The sequence below is a fragment of the Populus alba genome, chromosome 1, assembly GCF_005239225.2.
Source record: "Populus alba chromosome 1, ASM523922v2, whole genome shotgun sequence".
In the NCBI taxonomy this organism is placed as follows: Eukaryota; Viridiplantae; Streptophyta; class Magnoliopsida; order Malpighiales; family Salicaceae; genus Populus; species Populus alba.
This window is the reverse complement of record NC_133284.1, coordinates 29,661,803-29,674,568: the sequence shown is the minus strand read 5'-3', so window position 1 is coordinate 29,674,568 and position 12,766 is coordinate 29,661,803. Positions and strand designations below refer to the sequence as shown.

Below are 12,766 nucleotides of genomic sequence, written 5' to 3'. Positions count from 1 at the left end.
ATTCACTTCATCAGAACCTAATGCATCACAAATACACAAGTGCAAGTTTAAAATGGAAATGTACAACTTAAAAATGATAATTAATTACCTGTAGCATTTAATTCATTGAAGTTTATCTTCCTATATGAACATCTCAAACCAAGGGGAGTGCCCTCATTACCTCATACATGTTCTATTGCTCATCTATTACTGTGTCTTAGTTTTTAGTTATGGCTTCCAAGAAAACAAAAGGAAGGCAAAAGGTGGAAATGAAGAGAATAGAAAATCAAGATGATAGATTAATCACCTTCTCAAAACGTAGATCTGGGATCTACAAAAAGGCTAGCGAACTGGCTACTTTAACTGGGGCAGAAATTGCAATCGCAGTGTTTTCACCGGCCGGCAAGCCCTTCTCTTTTGGTCATCCTTCGGTTGAATCAGTTATTAATCGTTTCCTTGAAGATTCACTGAACATGGATAGCACTTATCATCTCGTGGAGGCTCACCGGAGGATGAGGATCGAAGAACTAACCCAGAAACATAACGATATGCAACATCAGCTGGATGAGAAGAAGGAAAAGGGTCTCAAATTAAAGAGTACGATCAAAGAAATGGATAGCAAAGGTTGGTGGGATACTGCTATTGAAGAGCTTAACATCCAGCAGCTGATTGAGTTGGAAAAAAAGTTCAACGAGTTACAAATGACCTTATGCAGTAAAATCGCTGAGAACACCAGTACTGTTGCTTCGTCTTCACAGGCTCCAGAAACAGGCCATTCATTTGCATGTACTATTGCAAATGATCAAAATGCTCCTGGTTTTCCTGATAAGAATCACTAAGGTAGGGTAAGTTCTCTTTAATAACGTCATCAAGACGAAATCTATATGTATTAACGTTAGATAATAAGACAGTTCATGGCCTGTATAGGGTTTGTGTCTGCAAAAGATTTAGAATCTGCTATGTCTTTTGTTTATTCACTTTCAACTGTTACCTTGTTTACCTAATGCATGGGATTCAATTGCGATAAACTTATATATTTTCGTTTTAATTATAGGTGGATTGTATGATACCTTTTATTAATAGTTCTTTTCTTCTTCTTTTTTTGAATTCTCACAGAAAATCATGAAATCTGATATATAATGTTCAAATTTGAAAAGATAAGGAACAAAATTGTATAATTTTTTTTATAAGATTTACTGCACTCTATTTTTGGACAATAAAAATATGATAATATGCTCATTTTAGTGTTAGATTGTTATGAAAGTACTGCTCATAATTTATTAAAATATCCTTCAAATATAAAATCTTCCAAAATTAAACTAAACATTTCCATGTTATTATCCTCTTCGTATTTTTTTTTCTTTTCAAAATTCACCAAGTTGTTAGTACGTAATAAGACTATGGACTTATGAAAACTCTCAAATATAAACTTTTGTCACCAAAATGTTGCATAAAAAAGTTCTTACAAGTGCAAAGTATGTGCCAAAATTTAGCTTGAAGAGCGACCTTAAGGCTCACGTGCCGATTTAATAAATCATTAACTATATATATATATATATAAAATTATCGGTTGTTTAATTTTACCTCTATCAAAGTGCATGTATAGTCAAACTTCTAAATCCTAGAATATCTTTCAAGTAAAATTAATACTTAATTGTAAAAAGGAAAAAAAAAAAAAACTTTCAATTCATCATAGCCAACCACCCTATAAAGTTAGGTTTTCATTCAAAATTAAATTACATTTAGAGTTATTGTTAAATTCTCTTTTATCCTGTGAAAAATATAATTCTCTTAAAAATATCAATGAAAATTCCATAGATATTTTTTCATATGGAAAGTAGATAAAAAAAATAATTAAAAAAATAAGAAATTCTATGACTTTTGGAAATACAAAAAAGAAAAAAGAAGAAGAAAAAAAATGCTTTTCTTAAAGTTATAAAAAAATATAACTTAAAAAAATGCTGCTTGATTTTTAAAGCATGATTTTCAGCTTTCAATTATCAAAAGACAAATTTCATGCTCTTAGTTTTGGATTTATTGTGATCGTAAAATAGTATTTGTAGCTGTCATAATAGAAAAGACTCCCTATATGACATATCATAAATTACTATGATATGTCACAAAAACTTTCACTAAAAAAACAAAATGACTTAATCAATTACTTTAATTTTACTTAATTGTTACTCTATATTTAGCAGATGTCATATAAAGAAAAACAGAAAAACAATATAAATAACTATAATTTAATTAGTGAATATGAGAGATACTAGCTATAAGTATGGCAAGACATTATACGTATTTAATTAAAAAAAAAACAAAATCCAATACTATAATTATTTATTTAATATATTTTTTTTATAATATAATTGTTGAGCATAAGAAAAAAAACTTTACAGTTACCTATTAATCTTATAATTACATATTCAATTACAAACTTATATATATTATTATTATTAGTGCTAAATCCAGCCTAGAGTATGAAACCAAGACCTCTTAAGGATTGTGGGTGATAGAATAAAGATTTGTTAGTATTATTAGAAAAAAAAACCTTTTAATTGGCACAAGCCTATAATGTGCTTCGAAAACATTTAGACCCAAACCATGGTCATGGCCACAATTACTGAGCCTTAGTCTAACACTCTTATGGGCTTAGGAGTGATGCCCGAGCCCGTGCATTGAGCCCATGCCTAAATTCCTTTTATTAAATTAATGGCAAACCAAATAAATTCTTAGCTATTAACCTGACCGAGTTGACTTGATCGGGTTGACCCAAAATCTTTGAATTGGCTATAAACTAAACAAAATCTTAGTTTGACAATAAAAAGAACAACCCAGAACAAAACCAAAGAAAAAGAAAAAATTAAAAAAAAAAACATAAAAACCACAAAATTCTTGAGCAAAATGGATCAAACATAAAAAAATAAAGAATATAAAGAATAATAAGAACATTTACAACAAACTCAACCATATAACTTTCAAATCATATCAGATATGAACATACCAAGGACACATATATGTTGTAAATCAAGTAAGAATCAATAATTTATCATCCATTTACTTTAATACCCCCGTATATAGTGGATATTTGAGGTGCGCTCCTTCTCATTACCACGAGATAGATGCCAATTATCATTCTTGTCATTTTGCACAAGACTACTCGAGCTCCTTAAAGCCTAGTAGACAAAGGATTGAGAGACGATTAATGCTTACAAACTTCATCTAATGCGAGGCTTTCCCTTATCAAGGCAAGTTTTAAATAACCGGATTTCTCAAAATTACATCTCCACCAAAATGAGCTTAGATAAATATGATGGTCTCGTCAACTTAAGGTAACATGTATAAAATATGCAAAGTATCTTGGAATTGGTCATCCAAGGTAGTGATATGATGTTTAAGATCCTCTCTATAAATTTTTATGGATCCACGTGTGCCCGGTATAATTATTTAGAGCCAGACTCTATTAGAGGCTTTAGTGATCTATGCATTAAACTAGTGATGCATTTTAATATAAGTATACCCACCAAACAAAACTTCACAAAGCTTTTTAGGATTACCCAGCGAGACAGTGAATCCATATGAGTGTACTTGAAAAGGTTTAATGAAAAGATACTGAATGTGAAAGAGTTGCTTGAGCCTATGGCCTCAGAGGCTTTTAATAAAGTGGGGTTAATGAATGTGCTTTACAAAGAAAGTTTTATGCCTTGCCAAACAGAAATTTACTTGAGGTGAAGAAAGTCATGAAGAATCATATACAGGTATAAAAAGAAAGTGTGTTGTGGAATGGACCTTTTTATTTTTATAAAAAGAGCCAACATAAGGGACTTTTCAAGGGGAATTATTCCTCTAATCAGAATTAAAGCTCAAGGAATAGCAAAAAGGGACCGACTTGTGAAAGTCCAGTACATCCTGAAAGGTTTTCCTCTTTTATGAACACCATTATTACTAAAATCTTTACTACTAATAAAGGTAAAGAATTTGTTTGGTATCCCCTGCTAATAAAGATGACTATTTACACTCACACCTCTAAGAATTTTTGAATGTTCTATTGAGATAAGGAATATGATATCGAATAATGCTTTGCCATTAGATAGAAGATTGAGCAGTTTATAGCCAAAGGCTATATCCAATAGTTTGTAAAGAGGGATACCCCTACCAAATAAAGTAGAGAAGATTCCAACCAACATAACCAAGCATTGTTGGAGATCAATATGATCTCATGTGGTACTTTTATAGGGGGTGATAGTGGGAGTGGAAAAAAATATGGGAAACAAGTTTTTACTACTATCCATCAACCAAACATATGGCATGAGCTTATCATATTCATGCTAGAAGATGGGGAATGAGTGGTTTCCCCCCATAAGGATGCTTTAATCATCTTAATTGTCTTGTCCAATCATCGTGTCTAGAGAGTGTTAGTCGATTATGGTAGTGCAGTTAACATCCTATCCAGAAAAATGATGCGCAAATAGGGATAAACTTGTTAACATTAACTCCTTTAAAGTCTTTTTTCATTGGGATTGTTAGCTTAGGTGCGACGGTTAAAGGCTTATTGGAGGTCCCTGTTGCCATTGGGATTTACTTTAAATGCCTAACTATATAGTAAGCCTTTATGGTTATTGATATAAGTTTGGTTTATAATGTTATTCTAGGAAGGCCCTTCCCCTATCAAATCAAAACAATGATCAACACCATATACTTGGCCTTAAAATTCCTCACTAAAAAAGGGGTAGCCACTATTCAAGGAAACCATGGGTTTTCTAGACAATGTGCATTTTCATATCTTAAAGGCAAGAAGTTCCTAGTAGTGGACCAATAAGGTTTCAAGAAAGAATAAATAGAAGAGAGGACTAGGGCTATTGAAGTTTTGAAGGGTGTGCCTCTCATGAAAAAGGGGAAAATCACAAAGATAAGGTCAATTTTAGAACTAAGGCAAAAACAAGCATTGATAGAGCTTCCAAACAATCAAAAAATTAATTTTGCTTTCAGGTGCTAAAAAATGCCTGGGATCAGTCCTAGAGTAGCCACACACTAACTCAGGGTTAACCTAACCTTCTCCTTTATTCATTAGAAGATGAGGAATTTTAAGGCAAAAGATAAAAGACAATAATCAAGAAGGTGGGAAAATTAATCATCATTGGTTTTATTCTAGAAGTGATGTATCTTTATTGGTTGGAAAACATGGTAATGATGAAAAAAACCACTGGTAAATGGTGGATATGTGTAGACTTCATGGATTTGAATAAGGCTTGCCTGAATGATAGTTTTTCACTTTCCAAGATTGATAAATTAGTGGACACTATAACAGGTTTTGAATTTTTTTGCTTCTTTGACACTAACTCTATGTATCATCAAATCCTCATACACCCATATGACAAAGAGAATAAATCATTCATATTTACAATGAGGAATATATATGAATGGGTCCTCTAATGCTAAAAGGAATTGTGCAAGGATAATGCTCATAAGTCTAAAGGGGATAAGATTTTGAATATGGTGCTTGTTTTGAGTTTCCAACCACCAATAATATATAAGAATATTAAGCTCTTTTAGCAAGATTGAGACTTGCAAAGACTTTAAATTCTTATCCTCTCCATATTCACATCGACTCCTAGTTGGTTATTAGCGAATGTTAAGGGTTATATGAGACTAGAGAACCCATAATGTTAAGTATCTCTAGAAAGTCCTAGTTCATTTCTCTAAAGAAATAAAGGTAAAGAAATCATCATTACCTGTTTACTAATAGAGAAAACAATCGGGTAAACCTTCTATCCAAATTTGCAAGCTCTAACTTAGCAAAACTCTCTCTGGATGTGTTGATTGAAACTTTTAAGAAGCCATGTACGGTCGGGGGGGGGGGAGTGGTGACCACTCCAATTAGTTTTGGTGAGGATTAGAGAACACATATCACGAATAACCTAGTAACTAGAGAGATACCTTCTGACATAAATGAGTCCATTTAGTTGACTAGGTGAGGAGATGGGTATTGTTTAGTCAATGATATCCTATATCAAAGGCTCGCCTCTGATCCTATCTTGAAAATATTATCTCTTAATTAAGCATATATGTTTTAAAAAAAATCTATAAGGGGATATGTGGCATCCATATAGGCTTTAGAGCTCTTGCCTCCCAAGCCATCCGAGCATGTTTCCACAGGTAACAAATAGTTTGTCCTAGTAATGGTTGACTACTTCACTAAATAGGTGGAGGTTGAGCTCTTAATAGATATAACCGCTAATAAAGTAATCTTTTCCATTTGAAAGAACACCATATATTGATTTGGTCTTTCCAAAGTAATGATAATAGATAATGAGACCTAGTTTGACAAACCATAAAATAAAATAGCAATGTTATAGACTCCATATTGATCATATATTTTCGTTAATGTTGCATCCTTAAACCAATGGTCAAGCCAAGCTCACCAACATAGTCATACTCAATAGAAAAAAAAAGATGAAATAATCCAAGTCAGAGTTGGCAAAGCCACTTAATTAAATTTTATAAGCTTATTGATAAACTAAAAAAAATTATAACATGCAAACCTCGTTTCTTCTCAAATATAGCATTGAGGCCATGATACTAGTTGAAATCGGGTGTTTAAGCCCAATGGTCACCTATTATTCCCTGAAAACACAATGAAAAAGGATTGAGAACCAATCATGATCTACTAGAAGAATCTCTATTAACTGTGTTAGTGAGGAGATAAGCTATCAAGATCTAACTATTCAATACTATAATGCCAAGGTTAAAAACATGAGTTTTAAGTTTGAAGACCTACTCATAAAGTTGAAAGCAGCAGACAATAAAGAAAACAAGGGTAAACTAACCCCAAACTAGGATGGTCTTTTTAGAGTGATCAAGGTAGTCAAAGCAAACACCTATCACCTCCAAGATATGAAAGGAAAGAATCTCCTTTATGTTTGGCATTCATATCATCTCAAAATATATCATAGTAGATAGGAATATAGTCCTTCCAAAAATAGAGTAAATTGCATCTCTATTATACATTCTTCTTATTTATCGTTAGTGAAATCTCAGATCTACATAACTCTCTAGTGGGGCTTTCAAGCCTTACATTATCACTATGAAGGTCATAGGCCTCCTACTTGCTAGTGTGATCTAAGATCAACACATTTCTCTAGTAGGGTTTTTGAGCCTTATTTTATCGCAAGGGGTCAAATACAACTGACAAGTCTACTGTTATCCTTATAGACAGATGGTAAAAGTGAATGTTAAATATGGCTTTGAATACCTTGTCTGTAATAGATATATCCAATGTTAGAGATCCCACAAACATTGTAAAGAAATCATCAAGTGAGTCCCTTGGTACCCTTAAACAAACACATTTCTCTCAAGAGGCTCTTACCTCAGCTTTGGTTGCCGTTGGTTCAACCTTCAAAGCTGATGTTATTTTAGCCTTTAAAGTCTCATAATATTACATTAGAAAAGATGAAACATCCTCTATCAAGCAAAATTTCTCTAAGGCAATGCCCAGCGTAGAAGCCTACTAATCCCTATCCTCTGCTAACTTTCTATAGGCTTCTTGGATATCATAGACACGGTCATAAGCCTCACTAATCTACTTTAACTAAGCTTCTCATTATATATTTGCCTCCTTAAGGCTTTAAACCTTTTCCTGGTCTCTTATTAGCCAAGCCAAAGTTATCCTCATTTGATTCCTTTTGGCATTTCAGCCCCTCCAAGACCAAGCATTCATTAGGAAACCTTAAATAAAACAAAGATAATAGTCTTCAAAAAAGAAGAAGTCTATGTATATCTACTAGGAAAAATTCTTATATAGATTAGAAATTGCCTTGTAAAACCAAGATGAAGAGTAAAGCTTTGATTAGTTAGTTGGTTGACATCTGAAGGGAGATCCAGTAACCGCTTTATGATGTCCACAGTTATCAGGCCATTAGATCTTAAGAAGGTATCATTCTTCCCAATAAAAAACCACAAGATCTTCCTCTCCTTCTCAAGCAAAGGTAATATAGAAATAACTACAAAGCCAATATGTGGCCAATCAGTAGAAAACCAAGTGGTTGTGGCCACTGGTAAGGGTGTAGTATATATAGAAATGGTCATAAAAGTGGTTGTTACTTCCCTGCTAGCAATATAAGATCGATGTTCAGAGGATAACTTTTTCTTTTTTTAACGTTAACTTTTTAGCAACTTCAGTTTGAGAGGTTTTCTTTCCTTCCTTTATAGACTAGGGATCAATTTCCCCCCGTTGTAATAGGCTTAAACATGAGTTTATCGGTAAAAGTGTTGTCCATCTTTTAATGACTTCTTTTCCATCTATATAAATCAATAACTAGATGTCCTCCTAGTTTCAACACTTTTCCACCCTTAGTTTCAACACTTTCTTCATTAGCCTTCTCCTTAGACTTCTCTTCCAATGATGGATCTATAGTGAAATAAAGTTAAAACATAATAAATATATTTAATTTCACAAAGCTTAAAGTCATGCATACCCTGTTTAATATTCTACCTTATAAACATTCAATTCATATTATAATGAAAGGAAGAGCTTGTCATGTTCACACATACCTTCTTCTTAAAGTTATTAAGACATGGTCTTTCATTGATTTATGGCTGAAAAGTTTGCCAGAAATAAGAGCAGCATCATAGCTCATGTATTTGGCCTATAATAACCTTTTTATTTCACCTTATTATTAACCATCTCCCATGCCACCCTTTTGTGTGGGTGGTCTTACCTTCTAATATGTTTTTCATAAGGCTTTAAGGTCAGCCAATACAAGTAAAAAAAACTATTGGACATCATGGTTGCCTTAGGGGTAACCATTTAAGGTATAACAATACCTAAACAATCCCACAATTGGCTCTACCTTTATGATTGCAAAATACTCCTTAAAAGCCTTAAGCAAGACCTATCCATTTAGGTGTAACTAGCTAATACAAATGTTGTAATGAAAAACACATCGCTTATAAATCCTTCTAGAGAAAAGGTATATCTTAGCTCAAACATGGTACAAGGCATTGTGATCTCATGTAGTCCATGGTGAGAACCCCTAGATTGCTTGTTAATCCTCTCCGATATATAGGGAATTAGGCTAAATACTCCTCTCCTTGTTAATGATTAGCCCTAGATATTTGTTCGGTGGTTAAAGTACTTTCATCAATGTCTTCAGAAGCCCTATGTAATCTAAGATTTCCTAGTGGACAGGCACTAGCCCCCTTAGTCTTTGGTCCGATCCTATTTGATCTTGACCCTTTACTAGAACCATTAGTGTCTGGTGGTCCTGGCCTAAATGTAAAATCACTACTAGAGGCTATTTTTTTTTTTCTTGTTCTCAAATCCATTTCTAAGGAAAAAGCCAAGTATAAGTACGTTACCTCAAAATGAGCCTCTTTAAACTCAACTTTGCAACAAGCTACCACACTCCACGCAATTATTCTCCTTTAAGAAGACTTTTCACCTATCTGAACACCCTAGCAAAAGAATTTAGGAAAAAGCTTTAAAGAAAGGAAGTTCTTATATAGTGGCAAGTTTCCCCCAACCTTTGTCGGATTGACAACACATGTCATCGCCCTAATAGATTCCTAATGATGCAATTAATGCGTTCCAACATCATTTTCTCACTCATATTATTTTTTAGATTTCTTCCGAATATACATTTTTTATATATGTTTTTATTTTTATTTTTTGTGTGGGAACCTAACAATAGGTAACAACAAAGTTATTTTTAGTGCTAAGACGAGCATTTTTTCACCTATGATGCTACTTCACGTGTAAATACTTTAGCGAAAGGTCTTGAGATACCTTTCCTTTTTTTTTTCTTTATATATATATATATATAAAGAAAAAAAAATAAAGACCTTGTTCAAGAAAACAAATATATTTTTAAGTCTTTTCGGTAAAAATATCGCAAAGACTTTGGGGGGGTTATTGATGGAAAAAAAAAATTAGTACTTTTAGAAAAAAAATGCTTTTAATTGGCTCAAGCCTACAATAGACTTTGAAAACATGGTTTAGACCCAAACCATGGTTGTGGGCCCAATTACTAGGCCTATACCCAGCATCCTTGTGGGCTTGGATAACAAGTCTAAGCCTAGACACTAGGCTAGCTACAAGTACCTTTTGGGCTTGAGCATCCTAAGCCCAGGTGCTAGGCCCGTGCCCATCACCCTTTGGGCTTGGATGTGAAGCCTGCACCCAACACCCTATAGGCTTTAGCGCTACACCGAAGCCCTAGCGTTAGGGCCATGCTTAGTGCCCTCGTAGACTCAAGTGCCATGTCTGAGCCCAAGCGCTAGGCATACTCCCAGCATATTGTGGGCTCTAGCCTTACATTTGAGCCTATAAATATCATTAAATGCTCTTAGGCTAACCATTCATCCTAGCTCCCTTTGGGCCTATAAATATCATTAAATGCTCTTAGGCTAACCATTCATCCTAGCTCCCTTTGGGCCTAACTTTGTGACCTGGGCCTAACCACTTTTCCTTTTTATTAATACACATGTAATGAATATTTGTCTCTCCTTAATATTCATGTTACGGACATTTACCCCAATTAATACATATGTAAAGGGTATTTGTCATTCATTAATGTTTATGTCTGGTAAATTTATCTCATATTAATACATGTATACGAGATATTTGTCCTTATTAATGCTACTAGGGCTAAACGGCTCTCAACTCCATCCACTCAAGTAAAAAGACAAGGTTCATAAGCTATAAATATCCCTTAAATGATTCAGGTAAAAGGTTCATATTCTTACACCAAAACCAAGACATATAACCTTGTTTTTAGATTTTAATGCTATTTTACAATATTATTACACTTTTCTTATATAAATATACTAATTTAAGCATTTGAGAATATGTAAATCCACTTGTAAAGGACTTTTGTGTAGGTATCAAGACCAAGTCATCACCTTCTTTTACTATAAATAATATAAGTAATTATAATAACACTTGATTACCTCATAAACCACCAAATAATTATACTCTTAAGTTGACAAAACCTTCCGAGTCGAAAAACCTCAAGGAAAGGTTGTGTAATTTACACCGATGATAATATTCTTCCACAACCATTCTTTGAGGATTCGATCGAAATCCCACATACAAAACATTTACATTTCAACTACGTTATTCCAGTGTTTTTTTATTAAGTCACGGTTTGGAGCTGCATTTGAGAAGAAGAAAATCCCACAACCTTTTTGATAAATTTTGGACCAGAAATGACCTCCACTCAAGCAGGATAACATGCTTAAAGTAAACCATCCATTACTCATCGTAATTAAATAAACATACATCTCCACTAACAATGGCTATAATAAGCTTGAGAATATGATTCTAGTTTTGTACATATGGAACCATAACTTTGTCACCACTAAATGTGTTTGAATCGGATTCCTCTGGTCTAACCTTCTTTCTTCAAATGGTAATAACATAATAGCTCACATTCCGTAGCGAGTTAATATGATAATTTTTTTTCACATGTAAAAGAAAAATGAAAAGTTTAAAAAATATATTAAGTGTTTTGAGTCCGACTACCCAGTCATACTTAAAATAATCTTGGGTCTGACTGTAAAGATGGACTCAATAACATTGTGTCTAGTGAGCAATAAGTCCAATATATTTTTTCAATCTTATTGAATTTTTTTTTTCATATTGTAAATAAAAAATAAATTGATGTGACTTTTTTCTATTTTTATAAAAGTTGGGTGATGATATTTTTTTTTTAATTTCTGCTTGGGTTGAATTTTCTTATTAAAGCATGTTTGTATTTGAGTTTCAAAAATGCTTTAAAAAAATTTGAAATTTTATTTTTATTTTTTTCTTTACTTCAAATTAGTATTTTTTACCAATGGGTTTACCCGCGGAGGCAAACCTAACACTATTGACAACCAAAATAGCGGTATTGGGTTCAGCAGCCCAATTAGACCCAACACCTTTTGAAAATGATTTGGATCTGATTGTCTAACTAGATCCAATAACATCAGCAACTTTTAGCACAGAAAACAAAAAAGATAATGTCTCTCAACAACAATTTTTACTAAAAAACAGTAAAGACAACACCACTATGATGTTATAGTGATGTCTACAGTGCAAAAATTCTATGTTTATAGTGTAGCCCACAGTGCGATGAGTCTATGTTCATAGTACATTTATATTTTTTAAAATATATTATAATGCAACCTTGTGAGTTTGAGATTATGATAATGGTGGTGGTTCAAAGTGCTTTTCGATTAGAAATACATCAAAAATATTTTTATTATTTTTTTAAAATTATTTTTGATATCAACATATTAAAATAATCAGAAAATAATAATAAAAAATTAATTTAAAAACATACAGTTTACATCACATTCCGAGCACTCATCTAGTTAGTGGGAAATGGTTGAGACTTTAGTGCCAAAGATTTCAGCGCCGAGGAACGAATTCATGCGCAGTGTCACATTTGGCTGTTTTTCTAATCCATTTTGCAATCTAACAGTATCAATCCACTGCGTGTTTAAATGGGTCATCAACAGTTTCAATCCATCATCAGTAAGATTTACATTTAATTAGTGTTAAGGATAAAAGAGACAAATATATATATATAAAAAAAATTGAAGAGACATAAAATATATTTTTTTAAAACAATTTTTGAATAGATTTTTGTACTTCTAAAAGAAATAGAGAATAAAATGAGACATGTCATCATCTTTATCTCCGTTGTTTATCCAAAGCTATCCAAATATATTGAAATGTGTTCTGCATGATCGATCAGACTGGCTCCACAAAATTCTTATCAGAGAATTTACCTAAGTGAATATGAAG

General features: G+C 32.9%; 1 protein-coding gene across 1 annotated transcript; it reads left to right on the top strand.

Moving 5' to 3' along the window:
• The first annotated feature begins 209 nt into the window (after positions 1-209).
• Positions 210-818, top strand: LOC118032938 (agamous-like MADS-box protein AGL29). The gene has a single exon (XM_035037748.1). It carries the CDS (start codon positions 210-212, stop codon positions 816-818), a length of 609 nt encoding a protein of 202 aa, XP_034893639.1.
• Positions 819-12,766: the final 11,948 nt, after the last annotated feature.